The 20,047-nt window shown below is 45.0% G+C and overlaps 1 protein-coding gene across 6 annotated transcripts in view; it reads right to left on the bottom strand.

Moving 5' to 3' along the window:
* Nucleotides 1-213: 213 nt before the first annotated feature.
* ASB15 (ankyrin repeat and SOCS box containing 15) overlaps nt 214-20,047 on the bottom strand; it is a 42,350-nt gene continuing 22,516 nt past the window's right edge. For 2 of the 6 annotated variants that reach the window (XM_075015182.1, XM_075015212.1), the window contains 4 exons: nt 9,988-10,159; nt 8,939-9,509; nt 6,543-6,696; nt 214-815 (listed from right to left, as the gene is read on the bottom strand). In XM_075015182.1, the coding sequence (XP_074871283.1) occupies nt 643-815; nt 6,543-6,696; nt 8,939-9,509; nt 9,988-10,159 (1,070 nt within the window). In that variant the 3' untranslated portion in view covers nt 214-642. Of the gene's footprint in view, nt 816-2,454; nt 2,578-6,542; nt 6,697-8,938; nt 9,510-9,987; nt 10,160-11,807; nt 11,969-19,596; nt 19,738-20,047 lie in introns of those variants that run through there. The other 4 variants (XM_075015231.1, XM_075015221.1, XM_075015191.1 and 1 more) reach the window with 4 other exon arrangements.

The following is a 20,047-nucleotide window of genomic DNA, read 5'->3' as shown; positions in this document are numbered from 1 at the left end:
CATCTGTGGTCCTGCCTGGCGATGGATATTGTCAGATGAGAGATTTCCAGCTTTGAGAGGTGTAACCTATACAAATAAAAAGGATGATTGTTGTATTTGACTTCTTTAGATCTAAATTGGATCTTTTAACATTTTGACCATGATTTACAATGTATTACACTGCAAGCCAAATACATCAAAGGTGGCCCAATCAAAAGTTCTTATACAAATGAATCAGGGAACATTTTTATTTTCATCACTCCACTAATGTCCATATATACACTTTTAAAAAATCAGTTAGTCTTTAAACAGCATTTCTTTTATCATCTTCAACAGAGAACCCACTTGAGACAACTCAGTTTGCAATAGATATTAAATGATTTTTTTTCCTGGTTGATGTGTACACATAACTCACCTAAAATCCAACCCTGGGAGTGCTGGGTTACACGATGACCATCATCTCCATGCTCTTAGAATAGCACGTGGGCAAAACATAATGTCAAGTAAAAACAGTTTTATGTGTTGTTTTAAAAAAGGCTTTCCCAGAAAAGGCCTATTACTGCAAATAGCAACTGTTTTGAATACACATAATAATAAATAATTCTCAGTCTATCCAAAATTTCTAAAGACTTCATTTACAAGGTTTAAATAACTATTTTAAATCTAGTCTAAATTTAGCCCCTTTCCATAAAGATCATATTCTTTATATAAGGTATAGCCTTTGAGAACTGGTGGAAGAGGAAGCCTTGCCATTGATCTTTGTTTCTGTAGCCTCTTTAGTCCCATCAGTTTACGTATTTTCAGGCGGCACAAATGTTTTAATGGGCGAGGATTCTCTGAAAAATAGAGAAACACATGGGGGAGGGAGGGAAACAGGCCATTAATTTGGCAATTATGTGTCTCAGATTTAGAATCTCAAAACATGTGTTCTAGCAAAACTCACTTCAGAAATCTACCATCTGAGAGCTCTCCTAGTCCATATATTTTTAAATGAAATACAGTTTGAATTTATTCCCAAATGTACCACTCATAAAATTTAACTGGAGCAATAGTGACATCCAGTGGACAGTTTTATTGTGCTTATATGCTTTCATATGGGATCCTTGTTAAGTTTGTGTCCTCTTTTTAACTGACAAGCTTGTTCGTTTTAGCTAAATTCTAAATTGAGATTTTATGTCCGGCTATAATCTTATAATCAGCACTTTTCCTTTAAAAGTATAGTAACATGATGGTCTCAATTTTTTTCAAACGTAAGGTACCTGAATAGCATATTCAAACACATGGGCTGTGGCTACTTTGCCCCTCCCTTTTGGAAGGGGCATGTAAATACAGCCATTCGAAAATGCTAATGAGGCATGGATTTAAATATCTTGTGCCTCATTAGCCTATCCCCTCAAGATCTCACTTTCGAAAGGGGCTGCTTTTGAAACGTCAACAGCCGTGTAGCCAGGGTTCCCTGGAAAGGAAACCCAGATTTTGAAAGCAACCTTTAGCTCAGGGTTTCCTTTTGAGGGAACCCCAGCTACACGTTTGTTTACATTTCAAAAGCAGCCCCTTTCGAAAGTGAGATCCCATGGGAGTATGCTAATGAGAGAGTTCACTCTGCACCTCACTAGCATTTTTGAACAGCTGTATTTACATGCCCCTTGCAAAAGGGAGGGGCAGTTTAGCAACAGCCTTAATTTGGTTACTTAGATCAATATTGAATTAGCACAATAAATGGTGATTAATTTTGTGATCTGTGTACTCAATCCTGAAAGGTGTTAAAGCATCTTCAATTCCCACTGGCTCAGTAACACACGCTGGTGCAGTCTGAGACCCTATGTGTTTCGAGTTACTGCCAGTTCACAAATATCATAACACATATATCATGCCACCAAAGAGAGTTCATTGTAATCAGTTTTTTTAAGAACAGAACACTTCAAGATACTTGAAGTTTTACCAGTTACCAAAATCAAATAACTTTGAAATTGCTGATACCAAATACAAGAAAGTCATTCTTTAGCTTAACAATGTGTAATAGAACAAAAATAAGACATCATTATTTTTAATTTTGACATCAGCTGATATTTCAATATCCACATGATTCAGACAGAATTTTGTATTTACTTCCTTTATCGAAAGAGAACTTTGATGAAGATTTATAAGTGTCTGTTAAATAGCTGATAGGTTTTTTTATATTGATCTGGGACAGTTCTTTTTGAATTGCTGTAATCTATTTCCTATGGGCTAATACCTTTTTAATTTACTAGATTTTACTTTTTATTTCCAATTTGTTTGTATGCACATATAAATAAGAACATAAGAACGGCCATACTGGGTCATACCAAAGGTCCATCAAGCCCAGTATCCTGTCTGCCGACAGTAGCCAATGACTGGTGCCCCAGAGGAGGTGAACCGAAGACAATGATCAAGCGATTTGTCTCTTGCCATCCATCTCCCACCTTTGACAAAAGGCTAGGCACCATACCTTACCCTTTGCTAATAGCCATCTATGGATCTGACCTCCAAATATTTATCCAGCTCTTTTTTTAACTCTGTTAGAGTCCTGGCCTTCACAGCGTCCTCTGGGAAGGAGTTCCACAGGTTGACTGTGCGCTGTGTGAAGAAAAACTTTCTTTTATTAGTTTTGAACCTGCTACCCGTTAATTTCATTTGGTGTCCTCTAGTTCCTATATTATGGGAACAAGTAAATCACTTTTCTGTATTCACTTTCTCCACACCATTCATGATTTTATATACCTCTGTCATATCACCCTTCAGTCTCCTCTTTTCTAGACTGAAAGGCCCCAGTCTCTCTAGCCTCTCCTCATATGGGACCCCTTCCAAACCCTTAATCATTTTAGTTGCCCTTTTCTGAACCTTTTCTAATGCCAATATATCTTTTTTGAGGTGAGGAGACCACATCTGCATGCAGTACTCAAGATGTGAGCTTACCATAGTTTTATATAGGGGAAGTAAGATATTCTTTGTCTTATTTTCTATCCCCTTTTTAATTATTCCCAACATCCTATTTGCTTTACTGACTGCCGCTGCACACTGCATGGATGTTTTCAGAGAACTATCCACTATAATTCCAAGATCCCTTTCCTGATCTGTTGTAGCTAAATTTGCCCTCATCATATTATATGTAGAATTAGGGTTATTTTTCCCAATGTGCATTGCCTTACACTTACCCACTTTAAATTTCATTTGCCATTTTGCTGCCCAAACACTCAGTTTGCTGAGATCTTTTTGAAGTTCTTCACAGTCTGCTTTGGTTTTGACTATCCTGAACAGTTTGGTGTCATCTGCAAACTTTGCCACCTCACTGTTTACCCCTTTCTCTAGATCACTGACGAATAAGTTGAACAAGATTGGTCCCAAGACTGACCCTTGAGGAACGCCACTAGTTACCCCCTTCAATTGTGAAAATTTACCATTTACTCCTACCCTTTGTTTCCTGTCTTTTAACCAGTTCCCAATCCATGAAAGGATCTTTCCTCCTATCCCATGACCACCTAATTTACATAAGAGCCTTTGGTGATAGATATAGTTTTAAAATAAATGTAGATACATAACAGACCTGCAATATAACACATAAATACATATTTTGCTTCCAGGTGAATTGTGTGCCACCGTGAAATGCAGAACTTTGCAGAAATTAATGAGGTGTGCACAGCATTTCCCTTATGCCCTCCCCCAGCCCCAGAAGTGGGCTGCAAAGATGTTTGCTGCCACTAGGGGCTGCTGGACCTGTCACAGTCTAATTGAGAGAGGCTATGTCTACACAGCAGTCAAGTATTGGAGGGGTAGTCGTGTTAGTCTGGATCTGTAACAGCAACAAAGGGTCCTGTGGCACCTTATAGACTAACAGAAAAGTTTTGAGCATGAGCTTTCGTGAGCACAGACTCACTTTCCGAATAAGCTATACGGGAATTTCAGAGGGGCTATGTGATGTGGCACTTTGAGATATGCTAATGATGTGCTTCCATGAATATGCAGCACCTCATTAGCATAATGGCATCCGTGACTGCTTCAAAACTGCTGGTTTCAAAATACAACCACCCGTGTAGCTGGGGGGACTTCAAAATGTCCCAATGATTTCAAAAGACCCTTATTCCCAAAGCCAGATTGGAATAAGGGGCTTTTGAAATCAGGGGGTCATTTCAAAAGACCCCCAGCTACATGGGCACCATGAATTTCGATACTGGCAGTTTCGAAACACGCATGGCTGCCATTATGCTAATGAGATGCTTCATATTCATGAAGGCACCTCATTAGCATACCCCAAAGTGGCACATTACCATAGCCCCACCGAAAGGAGGGACTAGTGTGGCCACAGCCACAATGGAGCCTTTTTCAAAACAAAGCCATTGGACGCACAATGGCTTATTTCAAACTAGGCTCTATTCCCTGTCTACACAGCCTTTATTTTGAAATAGGTACTATTCCTCATACAATGAGGTTTATCATTATCAGAGTAAGGCATCTGCTATTTCAAAGTAATGGTTGTGTTGTGTAGATGCTAGGGGAACTATTTCAAAAGAGCAGCTGCTCTTTAGAAATAACTTTGCTGTGTAGAGATACTCAAATAGAAGAGAAGGCTGGAGGAGAAGGGGGAGGAGGTACTGCAGGGCTCTCAGCCCCTGTAGTTCCCAGCATGCCCTGAAAGGAAGAGGCCCCAACATACAGGAAACTCTGTGCAAGCCCTGAACCCAGCATCAGGCAGTTTTTCCCTCTGGATGCCTGAGTTGTGGGTATGAGCAGGGGCAGTGGGTGAAGGCTAGGCTTGGGGAGGGAAGTCTAAGCCCTGCCCTGACGCTTCCATGCCCCACCAGTCCAGCATCTCCCCCCACCAGAACACCTCTCCCCCAGCTTCCAGAGCTGGGAAGTCCTACCTTCCCCGGCCCTGACCCTGGGAGCAGCCCCATGGTCCCACCCCTAGTCCTAGGAACAGCTGGACATCTGTACTGCAGCCCTAGCCTTTCCAGGTGGCTGTAATACTGCCCATACCACAAGCCATGCCCCAGCCTTCCCAGCCAGCCCGAACATATTGGGTGTGGCCACCCAGGCCTTTTTGGGAAGGCAGTACCTTCCCTTGTCTCTATTACCCGCTGCACACGGGTGTGAGTATCTGGGTTTGAGGGTGGAAACTCAGAATTCCCTCAGGAATAATAGTATTGGGCTAGATACACATACTCTTAGGATATTTTTAGATGATTTTTTCATATATATATCAAAGGGGAACTTTTCAGAATTGAATTGCAGCTGCCTTAAAGTGGTACTCAAATAAATATCACAAATTAATTCCTTACATGAGTTACTAATAAATGAATACAACAGAGAACTTTTTTATATGCAGAACCAGCACGTCCCTTACACACAAGCATGTACTCTAAATAGCTTATATAATTTACTTTGTGACTTCATACTTGTGAGTCTGTGTAGGTTTATGCTGCAGCTGGCAGGTGTGATCCCCGGCTCAAGCAGGCAGACTCATCCTTGATAGAACACAGCTACCACAATTCTATTTGTCTGTGCTACCAGCTGCAACATAGATAAACCCAATGAAGTCAATGACAAAACTGCCACTGGATGCCACTGGTAGTGCGTTTGCCAGACTGACCTATCAGGAAGGTTGAGTTTCTGAAGGATAGAAGTTCCTTCCACCCAGAACTGGGAAGGGTTTTTGTGTCCTAAAATGAGGATTCTTCCCTGAGTGCTTCACAGATCTTGAGTGATGTACTGAATCTCAGAGCAACCTGCATGAAACTCCAGCACTCACTCACTGCATCCAGCTCCCCGTCCCCGGCCTTGCCCCAAGCCAGTGTCCATGCCAGGAACTCTACTTATAATGTGCCAAATTGCTGCTGCTGCTCCTGAACCTTCCTCAGCACTGGGCTTAATATTGTGTCAAAATGTCCTATCTAGTGTCTAAGCCTTTCGAAATACAGATGTACAAAGGAAACTGTGAGATGCTCAATTAAGATGCTAAAAATGATGGGTATACTTTGCAATCACATCATATACTGCACATTGTATAAATTATATTTAGGAATTTATGACCTACTAAGTGCCAACATTTTACACTTGAAATTTTCCAGGATCTGAAACAAGCTCTTATGTTGTATTCTGAAGAGCTATTAGATGAAGGAGAGAGTGGAACAATGAAAGTGTGGGCAAATGCCCTTGGGTCAGCTTCTCGCAACGATTATACAACAATAGGTGCATTAGAAATACACATGCCAGCATAGAGTGAGATTCTGCCACCACTACTCACCTGGAGGTACCTAACTCTCCAAACAAAATAAATGGGGCTTTCCCCAGAACTAGATACTAATGGGGGGGCGGGCAGATCCTGAGCTAGTATAAATTCTTACTGCAGGGATGTCAATGGAATTGCAGTGACTGATTCTACCTGATGATTTGCCCCCACCTGAGAGTGGGAGTTGGAATCTGGTCCTTAGATTTGGTGATTCAAACAGAACAATGTTAGAATTAAATATAGTCTGGTAATTACAGTACTTTTTCACAAACTTTTAACACCGGATCAAATTATTAAACAAATGTTAAACATTTACCTAATATCTGACGAATCTCTGGCCATTCTTTCTGCGCTTCTAGGACAAACTTAAGTTTTGAGCACAAAGGAACATAATCCATATAGTCTATCAAAATGCGAACCACTTGTCCAACTAAATGTTTCAACCAAGTGACAGTAATAAAGTCACAGAACTGAAAGGAAAAACACAGATTTCTTTTAAAACCCACCTAGAGAAATGCCAAAGTGATGCAATTTTAAATAATTTATTGATAGAAATAACCTGTAAGAAACAGTCCTGTATTGCCATCAAATGTGGATGTAAAAGATGACATAAAAGGTTATCTCTAACTTCCGCTTCTTTATTTGATTGGATAGAAACCTGAAGGCCATTTTTCATAGTGTCAAAGATAAGAATATCTTGGTAACTTCTTCATTTGTTTTAGTCACCTCTGGTTTTAGCAGTAGGGTTAAACATCACTCTTTTTAAAAAGTAAACTTTCATTACCTGTATGCCAAGCATTACTGTTCAAACAATCACACTCAGAGGAAAACCCTGAGAACATTAAATCTCAGGCCTCCCTAATCTTTATCTACTATTACCCAGGTGTTCCATCTAATTTTTCCATCCATGGGAGAAATAAATTTTGCCATGTGCACTGAGACATGTGCAGATGCGCACCACTAGTAGAAACAAACGCTGCCAGCTGTGGGCACTATGCTAATCAACTGGGTGACATCTGAATCTCTCCTGGACAGCTGCCTAAGTGCTCTATTTTCAGGGAATGCTGAAACTATCATAACCCCACTTCTTTTGGTTGTATTTTGCATTCAAATTTGCTCAACTATATCCCTGAAAGAATGAGTTTAGGGTGAATCTCTAAACAGACTATGACATAATCTGGCACCCTTGTAAATTTCTGATTAAAAAGCATCCACAGTATAAAATCCTCAAACAGTATCTTGTGTTACTAATAACAACTTAGTATGTTGTGCATTGTAGTAATGCTGGAACATCTGCTGAGAGCAGAATCCTAAAAGGTATCTGCTTCATCTGAAGACAATGGGAATTTTGTCTGTATTTTTTCCTTTTATCTTTTAAAGCCAACATTATATACAAAAGATAGAAATGTTCCAAGAATGCTGTATCATGAGTACTGTCTTTAATTGTACAGACTCCATTTTATATGCTTTGCACTTACACAACTACACAACCTTTCATCTGAGGCTTTCAAAGCGCTATCCAAACATTAACAAAATAAGCCTCACACCCTACTGACAGATGATATTAGTCTATGTGAAAACTGAAGTACAGACAAAATATAGGCATTAACCAAGTTTTTTTCCTCACTACCGTTGGGTGCCTGAGTTATTGGGGTACCCAGATCCTGATTTTCAGAAGTGCTGAATATGCACATCTGTCACTCCAATCAAAGATTCTCATGGGCTCTCAAAATGAGGTCTTGGACATCTCAAGGTGGACAAAAAAAACCTGGATTTTTCATAAATTTGCCCGAACATCTCTACCCTGGAAACACTTAAACATGCATATAACCTTATCTGTGTGAGGCAAATAATTGGCTGAATTGGAAATCGAACTCATTTCCCTGTTCTCCATCTCTTTCCCAGGCCTACTGACAAAGGACAAAGAGGACAGCTGCCCCAGAGCTAGCATTTCAAAGGGCCTGGAATCTGGCCTGTGTTGCTGCTGCTTCAGCAGTGCAAGTAGCTGGACCTCCAGGCCCCTTTAAACTGCTGCAGCAGTGCAGCTCCACCCTGCTGCACAGCACAAGGAGAGGGGCATTGCAACAATCTAAGTGACGCTGAGGAATGACTGACCTAGGCCCAGCCCCTTCTACGTTTGGCCCCACCCCTTGTTGGGCGTGAAGCCAGACCTCCCCTCCCATTTCGACCCAGAGCCCATAATGGCTGTTGGCCCTTTAAAATGCCAGTCAATACTTCCTTCTTACAACTGCTATCTCATATACAAAACTAAAACTACTACTCTCCATAGTAGCAGAGAGGGAGCCGTGCTAGTCTATATACTATCAAAACAAAAAGCAGTCAAGTAGCACTTTAAAGACTAGCAAAATAGTTTATTAGGTGAGCTTTCGTGGGACAGACCCACTTCTTCAGACCATAGCCAGACCAGAACCAATACCAGGTTCTGGTCTGGATATGGTCTGATGAAGCGGGTCTTTGCCCACAAAAGCTTATGCTTCAAAATATCTGTTAGACTACTCTCTGCGTCATTTTCTCTAATCCAGAATAAAAACTGAAGAAAGATTATTTTATAATGGTAGGCAGAATGGGAAGGGTCAGTAAGTGTGTTGTTATCAAGAAGTCTTAATTTCTTCATTAAAATATGAAATAAACTTAAAGCAAGTTTGCACTGAAGAGAAAAATGTAAGAGAAGTAAATGTGGAATGTGCTTACTGGAGTATCTTTTATTACACAGGATGTCCATCCTGGTAACACATCCTCTTCTGGAAGTGACCACACAAAAGAGCTTCCAAAGATGTCATCATGCATACAGTCAAAACACCTCTCTGCCTTGTAGCCATGATTCAACAACAGCCTGAGCATTACCTCATCATTCAAAGCATACTGAATGGCACTGGGGAAATGGGTGTCATTCACGAGCATGAAGTAGCAATTGACATTTGCTCCATATTGTAGAAGCAACCGTACAATTTCGTGGTTACCAGCTCTCAGCGCTACAAGAAGACAGTTTAGAGGATCCTTATTTGGGTCTGCACCGGTTTTGAGTAACACTTCTGTGCAGAGAACGTCATTGTTAGAAACAGCAAAATAGAGTGCTGTTTTCCTTTCATCATCATAGTTTTCAGAAATGTGCTCAGCCAGGAGAGTATTGACATCAAAATCATTTTCAATGAGGAGTTCTAGGCACTGCACATTCTGGCCATCTGCTGCTGAGTGAATGGGGCTTAACCCACTTTTCTGGATTGCAGTCTTGGATGTAACTGGAATTAGATATTTCAGTGACCTGAAAAGATCACAAAGAAAATTTTCACCAATCCCCTCCCAAATATACAGCTAAAAATTATGAAGGCATCAACTCCTTCCCCAACCTCATCAAAGTAGAACCTCCATCTATCGAACAGCCTAACCTAACTGAACATTTCACATCAGAAGCCAGTTTCTGCCTTCATTTATACCCAAACTATCCCAGTAGATAAATTTCTCTGATGACTGAGCTCATATGGAACCCTTTTGACTTAAATGTAGTTATAAATCAATGCAGATTGTCTGAATTGCTTTCTTTTAGTTCTGCTAGGTTTTTGTTTTGCATTTTCTATTGTATATGCTGAAGCCACATATAAGATTTAATTAAAACTCATATAAATAATTGTTAAATATGAATTATCTTTACATTTGGACTTTTAAATTCCATCTGCTTTAATGTGAGGTAGTACTAGTTGCACTGTTATAAGGAAGAATGTGAAGCCTACAATAATACCTACAGATAATGTCCTTCATATGCTGCTTTGTGTATGGGGAGTTGTCCTGCCTTATTAGGCACATTACCACTTCCTCCATATTCCAAAAGAAGAGCAATGCAGTCTGGATTACCTCCCGCAGCTGCTTCAAATAGTATTGATGCACCATCATCTGCTAAAGCATGAACATCACCACCTAATGGAGGGATATAAAGGTAATAGTTACATCCAAAGGAACTTGGAGGATATATCTTCCCTATAAAATGTCCTGAATTTCTTTAATCTTCTTGTTGAGTTATTAAAATTACGCATCTAAAAACATAACAGAAAAGTTTATGGTAGTTTTAGACAGTAAATGTAAAATTCAACTGTCAGAGATATAAATGGATATCTACTGGGAGACTGGAGAGAAATAACTTGAGTAACATTTTCTTGTTTTTGGGATACTTACTGTGGCTTTGCAATAGTCTGAAATTCTTTCAAAACATGCTTAATATTTGACATGCATGTTAAAAAAATAGCATAGGAGCAGAAGTAGTCCCTTCTTAATTGGGATGGATTGAAGGCAGGTCTATCATAAATATTATCACGCTGTAATTTTTTTGTTTTCTTCCAGTGCAGCAAAACCATTCTCATGTGATCCCTCCCTCCCAAAAATCCAACCCGAGAAAAAAACATGTTCAGTTACAATAGAATCTCAGAGTTACAAACACTTTGAGAACGGCAGTTATATGTAACTCTGAAATGTTCATAACTCTCAACATTACTGTTCTTTCAAAAGTTTACAACTGAACAATGGCTTAATACAGTTTTGAAACTTTACTGTGCAAAATGCCACTTTCCCTTTTTAGTAGTGTATGTTTAACACAGAACTGTACTGTATGCTTATTTATGTACTTCTTTGTGTTGTTTCCTGATTGCATACTTCCAGTTCCAAATAAACTGTGTGGTTGACTGGTCAATTTGTAATTCTATTGTTCATGACTCTGCAGTTCTACTGTAAATATTCCCTTCTGAGACTCGGAAGCAGGCCCTAAAAAGGTAGCTGGAGACCATGGATTGTTTTTGTTTTCACTTATACCTAATGAAGTAAAAATTTCAATATTAAGTTTGTATTTTAAGAACCTTATGTGAATTGAGATAATCCCTACAGTGGTTTGGTTCCATAACCCGAAGAGTGAGGGTCATGTGTTTCCATTCTGTGACTATTAAATTTTGTAATCTGAGTTAAAAGCTTGAGAGCTGGCATAGTTATAAGCAAGTTACTTTGGGCTATGGAACCATTTTGGCAATTGTTCATAGTACTATGGGTGGAGTTAAAAATACAAATCTATAATATACAGTTTTCTTTTATTTGCTTGTCAAGTGTAAGGGTACATCTATACTACCCCAGGGAGCTACACTGCAGTGGTCGATCAAACGGCCACAGATTTATCATGTCTGCTTAGATGTGATAAATTGATCTCTAAGCACTTTCACATTGACACTGGTACTCCACCAAAATGAGAAGAATAACTGGCATAAACAGGAAAGCAGCCCCAACTGACCTGGCCACATGCAACATGACACAGTGAGTATGTTGACTTCAGCTATGCAAAGAGTGTAGCTGAAGTAGATCAACGGCAACACATAGTGGAGATCAAGCCTTAGTCTATCTATGAGAGGTAGCTGTGTTAGTCTGTATTTTTGAGAACAGCAGGAAGTCCTGTGGCACCTCATAGACTAACAGATACTCTCTTAGTCTATTGAGTCACTGGCGCAACTCATATATTGGGTATTTGTCCTGTATCAAATAAACTAACTTTGATAACTCTCATTCCACACCCGCTGCGTGTGTTCCTTACCTGCAGAATCCCCCAGTTTTATACCAACTATTCTGCGTTGGAGTCTGTTGGACGTTTGACAAAACATATTGTCAGGTTAATGCTTTGATTAATGCAGAGCTAGATGCTGTGGGATTGACTGTGAATCCTGGTGGAATTTCGGTGCAGGACACTCACAAGGCCTAAAATATGTCAAAAATACCCAACAGTTTAAAAAGTTAACCTTCTGCACCAAGGGAAAAAGCACATTATTACGAACAACCCAAAATTTGCATTTAATTGTCTTTAATAAAAGAAGGTCAGGCACTGATATTTGCTTGGATATATGGAAAGCATTTAAACAGGACAGTGATCAGCAGTGGTAGTGTAGATGGGCTGAAGCACGTGTTCAGCAGTCGAGGAAGACTGTAGAAAAATACGTTGAGAGAGCACAACATAACACGGCAAACCCTCAATATAGTGGACTGATGGGGGGATGGGAGTGCATTCCAACCAGAATTCTGTTACATTGGACGGTTTATTCTGAGGGTTTGCTCCTCTGGCTCCCAGGCCCGCATGCTCTGCCCTGAGCACAGCAGCTTCTTAGGCTCCAAGTTGCCCTCGTTCAGAGCAGAGCACGGGGCCTCCTCAGGCTCTGAGCCGCCACTGCTGCTGTGTCCTGCCGACCCCCAACTGCACAGCTGGGATGACTGCCGCACATCTCAGCAGTGGAGGGGTGGGGGGGACACAGCGGCGGCAGCTCTCCAAGCCTCAGCCGGGAACCCTGCAGCTGCGGCAGCTCCAGCCATGGCCAGGGACCCCGTGCCCGCAGCAGTTCCAGCCGGTGCCCCAGCAGTTCCCGCTATGGCAGCTGTATCCGTGGCCAGGAACCCCGGATATGTAAATTGCTGCATGTGAGAAGCATGAAGATGCCATGCAGCATGGCCTTCCTGGATCAAGGGGTGTGCAAAGCAACAGAAGATGTGGGCCTAACAATGAGAAAATAGTCAGATAATGGAAATATGGTTGAATATGGGGAAATACTTGAGGGATTCTGTGGTACGCGACATTGCAAATAATATTAATCAAGTACACTGACCACAAAGGTCTTATCCATTTTCTGTTCCTTTCCTATCTTGTTTTCCCTACAAGAGGTAAGCAAATGGCATAGAAACATACACTGCCAGTGGTAAGCAATGTATCTGCCCCGCAGGCTTCATCTGCATCTGAATATATTCCTGATTGTCTGTGTCATGGTTCTGGGAAACTGCCCCTGCTAAGACCCTCCTCCAGCCCCTGAGCGCGCTCCTCTCCAGCAGCACGCGTGTGCCTCCACAGCCCTGTGGGAAAAGTCTGAGTTAAATGTCATGGGCGAAGCAGCAGGTCCCCGCCAGGTGTACTTCATGATTGGATAAGCAGGCCTGCCCCCCTCCCACCCTGACCCCTGGCCCCCTCCCTGACCAGCCTGGCCAGGGATTACCTGGGGTGGGGTAGGCAACAGTGGCAGCAGACCTGCCCCTCTGCTCCACTCCCACTCATCATACAGGGCTGTGCCATTGCCTCCCGACCAGCTGAGTCTCGCGCCTCTGCAGGCAGCTGGAGGCCTCCCAGTGAGAAGAAGTGGAGGTCAGCGGGCCAGGAAGCAGTGCCACAGCACCCCATGGTGAGTATGAGGGCGGACAAGGCCAAGTGGAGGCAATCCCCTGTGGTAGCTGCTGCTGCCACCCCCCTGCCACAGGTAATCCTCCCCCTCCCCAGGCCAAGCAGGGAGGGGGAATTTCAGGCCCAGTGTGGGTGAAGGGCCCTTGGGCCCTGCGGGGGAGCAGGGGTATCTTTGGGCCGTGGGGGGGTGGAGTATCCTGGCTGAGTGGGGAGGTGAAGGTTTTCAGGCTGAGCAGGGGTGGGGGGATTGTCAGGCCTAGCAGGGCTGGGCGTGGGCTCCAGAGTTCCAGCAGCCATGCCCCAGCCTTCTAAGCTGGGGCAGCAGCCCAGCTCCAATCTGGGCCTGGCCCCAGTGGTTTGGGTCCCAGTGGCCAGGAAAGATAGGCCAGCCCCACGGTAGCCCCCCCGACTTTCCTCACACACTTTCCCCTAACCTCCACTCCCAACGCCACATCTTGCCTCCTGTCCCCACCCCACCTCAGCGCCTTGCCCTGAGCCCGTCAGGAACCCTGATGCCTTACTCTGGGCCCCTCACACTCTCCAGCCCTTACCCCTGAACCCCGGACATCCCCGTCACCCTACCCTAATGTCTGCACTGTCACACATTGCAACCCCCTGCCCGGAGACCCCAACCCTGATTCCTGCACCTCCATATCCCCAGCACCCTGCCCTTACTTCTTCATCCCATACACACTCCAGTCCCATACCCTGAGCACCTCATACACCCCAACCCTGTCTCCTGCACCCCCACATCCCCCATCAACTGCCCAGAGCCCCCCGCGCTCCATCCCATAATTCTTTGGAGTATTTCTAACTGACTCACAGAATTGCTTAGTGTCTTAAAATTGAGCTACATGTGGGTACTATGCACGTGGGTGTGTTCACCAGCCTGAGTGGTTGGTTGGAGAGGATGATAATACAGGCACTCCAAGAGTAGTGTTCATTTTCTTTATATTTGATTTCATAGTAAATAAATGTGGTCAGCATTGCTCCTTGTTAATGATCCTTTATTTTAATATATTTTCTTCCACTCCTCTGGGCTGTTTACAATCTATATTTATACCTAGATTTTCATTCGTACTGGTGGTGAACACCCAGGCCCTACCTTAATATTGGTCTTGCACATAAGAAATTTAACTCACTCAAAAGAAAATTCAATCAATCCAAGGGTGGAAAATCGTAGAGGGAACATTGCTCCCCTGCCCTGTATGCAGTCAGGAAAGTCCTGGTGTATGAGCTGGGGGCAGCTAGGAGAGCCCAGGCCAGGACCATGGTGCGCAGGCCTGGGGCGAGGAGTAGAACAGCAGGGGCCCCAGTGCACAGGGGTGCAGCCTCCAGCAGCAGGGATGCTGGGGGAGAGGTGCAGGGCCCAGGTGGCTGGAAAAGAGTGGGGAGCAGGGCCAGCTGGAGAGTCTGGGGTGGCAGGAGAAGGGCAGGGTCCACTGTATGGGGTGGTAGTCCACATTGTCTTTATCTGAACTGGAAACACAAGATTCTGCTCGATTCTGCTCCACCCACTAGGTAGGCCTCATACTCTGGGAGCTCGTATTACATCCCTTTGCTTACCAACCAAATTAGTTAGGAGACCAGATGACTTGGCACCTCCAAAAGTTTCCCATGGGAAGCTTTCATCCAGTAACAGTGTGCAGTGCTACATCAGCTTCCCCAGAACAAAGTATGATTTATTATTTATTTTATCCCTCCTCACAGCTATAAACTCAGCTACTGTGCTTGAGAGAAAGTTCATTCTTTTTGTCATTGTTTTATGCTTGCTGCCAAGTTTGGATACCAATCCCTTTTCCTTCACCTGTCTGAATTCAGGAAGGGTTATATCACCAGGGTACATTGATGGGCATATGATATTTATAAAATTGCAAATATTTCCTGTTTCTCCATGGTTTGAATGGTCCTAGAGCTTTTTAAGTCCTCGCTTGACAAGATCCTGGCTGGGATGACTTAGTGAGGGTTGATCCTGCTTGAAACAGGAGGCTGGACTAGATGACCTCCTGAGGTCCCTTCCAGCCCTAAGAGTCTAAGATTTAGGCTGTGTTTACACTTGCATTCCTCTTTCAAAAGAGGAATGCAAATGAGGGAAATAAAAAATGCTAATGAGGCACTTATTTACATATCTCATACTTCATTTGCATAATCTCTTTTTGGAAGTGATTCTTCTGAAAGACAATAAGTAGTATAGGCAGGGCTGTTTCCAAAATAAACCCCATCTTCAAAAGAACCCTTCTTCCTGAAACAAAACTGGAAGAAGGGCTCTTTTGAAGATGGGGCTTACTTTCGAAAGAGCCTTGTCCTCACTGCTTTTTTTCTTTTGTAAGAATCACTTCTAAAAAGAGATTATGCCTCATCTTCATTTTCCATTTCACTCGTTCGCATTCCTCTTTCAAAAGAGGAATTCACATGTAGACACAGCCTTAAAGACAAAGTTCCTACTGACCAAATCAGCTGAATTCTGTGCATGAAGCCAAGCAAGGGCCAATTTTGTAGAACAGTGTGATTTAAGGGACTGATTTTAGGGATGGAAGCGCACAACTCCTGTGTTGTATTCTATATTCTGCTCCTGTCTAACTATATGGCCTCATGTCTATTAGCCTGTCTATAACACAGGGTCATGATACTTACTTACCTACCTACCTTATGGGCAAGTAATGAGGAAGTGTGTACAGTGCTTTGATACTGTAAAGCACTACATATGTGTAAAATATTATTCTAAACTTTATTTCAGGACCATCTGGAAAGGGCTGACACTACCCCATTCAGATGACTGAGACTATGAAAAGATAAAGGAGTCAGTATGGAAGACACTGTGGATTGTCAAGTTTCAGCTATATTTATACAGTACTTTGAAAATTTAAAGTGCTATGTAATAGCTAAGAACTGTTAAGAATTAATATATGCTATAGATTGATATGCCTTAGCCATGAAACTGCTTGCAGAGGCCAGAGTGAATAATTAAAGCCAATGCTAAATATACTGAAATTTAACTGAATGGTAAAGCCCTGATGGAAGAGACTACATAGATTAGTACTTTAATTGCATTCCAGAGATAAATAAAAAATCTGGTCTTTGAGTTTGCAACTAACAAACTTCAATCACTGCTATAAACATGGAATGCTGGCAATGATATGAACTTTAACAGAAGCCTTAAACACATTACTACAGCACTTTGCTATGTTGGTATTGGGAAATACATCATATGAGGCTTAAAATATTGAATATAGCTTAACATAAGGAATGAATAGTTGAGTAAGTGAATACATCACTGCTGTGCACAGTTGAAAATTGCTCAGTGGTCATAGAAAAGTGTCTATATAGAACATTCAGCATAGGTGTCACTTTTTTATTTCCGGGCCGCGAATTCAACTGTTGTATTTTCCAGTATTTAAAACAATTGTAGCATATTTAATGGTGATGGAACGAAGAGACAGTAGATGTAGATGAGTCTGAGTATTGTATTATAGACACTCCTAGGATTGTTGGTGTTTTTAAAGACAAGAAGTGACCCTGGAAATATACAAGTATAATTGAACAGTAAAAAAAGATGGATTTGTAGATTGACAGATGAGTTCCTTTTATTGCCAGCAAGAATGTTCTCTTAGGGATTTCCTATCCAAAGAGCAATCAGCATGTACCACTGGATTATCACATTATGGCTACGTCTACACTAGGATGCTATGTCGAAGTAGTCTATTTTGAAGTAATGACATCAAAATAGGCTACTTGGACGCATATCATCCACACATCCTCCGGGGCTGCTGCGGTCGATGTTCAACATCGAAGTAGCGACGGGGAACATCAAAAGGGGCCACCCCAGATGGAAAATCAGAGCATCTACACACACAAGCACCCCCTTTCAAAATAAGGAGCCAGGAAAGCCTGTGGACGGGGTCACAGGCTGGACTAGCCCTTCCAGGGCAACAGCAAGCCACTCTTTTAAAGGGCCCCACCCAGAAACACTCAGCCTACACAGCACGAGGTCTGCAGAGCACTAGCCACACTCTCGCAGACCGAGTCACAGCAGCCATGGACCCTCAGCAGCAGCAGCAGCAGCACCTGGACGGCTTTCAGGTTGTCACTCGGGGAGCAAGAGCCCTGCTAGGTGCTGCATGGGAGGCCGCCCAGCAGCTCCTGGCGGGGGAGCCCTCCTGGGGGCAGACGGGGACACCCCTGACCACTGGGGTCCCCTGTTCCTCCCCCTCTGGGTGCTCTGCCACCTCTGGAGCTACCCCACCAGCTCCAATTGGTGGAAGCAGCTGGTCATGGGGGAGTGGGACGATGACATGTGGCTGCAGAACTTCCGCATGCACCAGCAGACCTTCCTGGAGCTCTGCCAGGGGCCCACCCCCGCACTGAGGCACCAGGACACCCGGATACAGCACACCCCCTCCATCAAGAACAGGGTCACAATAGCTGTCTGGAAGCTGGACAATCCAGGCAGCTACCGCTCCGTGGGACACCAGTTTGGAGTGGGAAAGGCCATGGTCGGGGCTGTTGTCATGGAGGTAAGGAGGCCTGGGCATGCACCCACTGGGGGATGGGGGGACCAGGAGGGGGGCCCAGCTATGGAGCCGGGGAGGGAGGGGCTGGGTGTGGTCTGGGGAGGGAGAGGAGCTGGGGAGGGAAGGGCCAGGTGGGGGTCTGGGGAGGGAGGGGCTGGGCGGGGAGTGCCTTGGAAGGGGGTGTCCAAGAGGGGGATACCTGGGGGTGGCCAGGGGCACCCTGCACACTCTCATGGGCACTCATGTCCCCTCCCCACAGGTGGTCTGTGTGCTCAGTGCCTTGCTGCTCCAGAGGGTCATTTGAGTTGGGGACCTGGACGCAGCCATCACAGGATTCGCTGCCATGGCGTTGCCAAACTGCTTCTGGGCCCTAGACGGGACCCATATCCTCATCCACATCCCAAACCACAGCTGAGGACAATACATAAACCGGATGGACTACCACTCAGTAGTCTTGCAGGCCATGGTGGACAGACGGGGCCACTTCCAGGATGTCTGCGTGGGCTGGGCTGGCTGTAGCCAGGATGCCTGCATGCTCCAGAACTTGGGCCTGTGCTGCCAGCTGGAGGCGGGGACCTATATCCCCCAAAGAGAAATCCCTCTGGGGGACACCACCTTGACCCTCTGCCTCATGGCAGATGTGGCCTACCCCCTCCAGCCCTGGCTCATAAGCCTGTACACCAGCCACCTCAACACCACCCAGGAGCGGTTCAATGGTCACCTGAACCACACCCACCAGGTGGTGGAGAGGACCTTCGGCCACTTGAAGGGCTAGTGGTGGTGCATCCTCGCCTACCTGGACGTCGGTCTCCAGAACATCCCCCAGGTTGTGGGTGTGTGCTGCACGCTCCACAACATTGTTGAGAGGAAGTGGGAGGCCTTCATCCAGGAGTGGGCAGTCAACACTGACACGGGCTTCCCCCAACTGGCCACCGCACCCAGTTGCCAGGCCCACCACGAGGAGTATGGGTCTGAGAGGCCCTGTGGGCCCATTTTGATCAGGGGACACTCTGAGCCCCTCCCTGGCCATCCCTGGCAGGCCTCCCACACACTGCCCCCACCACCCTCACACCACCCCCACCACCCGCACACCGTCCCCCCAACAAGGACACCTCTCACAGGGTTTTTTTGAAAAATAAAATTGTGAATTATTGATTAAATGCTAACTGTGTAGTGTGGATTGTGAACAACAAACTGGAACTATATACAACTGGGGGGACAACTATATGCAACTGGGGGGGACAAGTTATATACATGGGGGGCCAGCAGATGGCTCAGCCATCAGCCCATCACTCTGGGGTGGGGGTAGAGGGGCGCGACCCCGGCAGGCTTCAGTCGCGGGCCCCCCACTTGTCCTCGGTCCCTGGCGCGGCAGGCTGGGAGCCAGGAGGACTGGCAGGTAGGGCCAGGATGCCTCCCCCACACGGTCTTCAGCCTCAGTGGGCTCCAGTCCTCAGAGGCTGTCAGGGAGAGTGGCAGGTGGGTCAGCAGGTGGGGCAGCAAGCAGGTCGGTGGGTGGGACAGCAGGGAGGGTAGCGTGAGGCTGGGGGGGCAGGAGCCGGGCCATGGCCTCCTGGAATGACCCAACTAAGTCCTGGAACACCCCCATAAAGTCCTGCCATGCTGCCCGGCACCAGGCAGACCCCTCCCGGTCATACCTAAGCCTCTCTTCGGCCACCTCCACCTGCTGCCGAAGAGTCGCCAGAAGCTGGGAGTCAATGGTGGCTATCCCTTGGGTCTGGTGGGGATGTGCCCATCCCAGCGCCGGTGGTGCCCCCGGGCGCTGGCGGTTCCTGGCCTCTAGCAGGCTGTCTGGGATGATGGATGTTTCCTGGCTGTCCAGGGCCTCTGATGATATGGCTGCGGAAACTGGGAGAGGGAGAAGGAGGCCATTAGTACCATGCCCTGGCCCATGGCCCGTGGCCTGTGCTCCCCGCCCTCCCTTTTTTGGGTGCTGCGTCCCTGTCCCCCATGCCCCATCCGTGGGCATGGTGTCTCTGTGGGTGGCCCTATTGCGTGGTCCACCCACCCCCCCGGGGTTAGGGCATGGTGCTGTCCATGGGAGTGGGTGCTCATGGGCGCTGATGGTCATGCAGCCATCCTGGGGCC

Source organism: Carettochelys insculpta, chromosome 1 (assembly GCF_033958435.1).
Source record: "Carettochelys insculpta isolate YL-2023 chromosome 1, ASM3395843v1, whole genome shotgun sequence".
In the NCBI taxonomy this organism is placed as follows: Eukaryota; Metazoa; Chordata; order Testudines; family Carettochelyidae; genus Carettochelys; species Carettochelys insculpta.
Note: the sequence above shows the minus strand (reverse complement) of the source record. Positions and strands in the feature narration are given on the sequence as shown.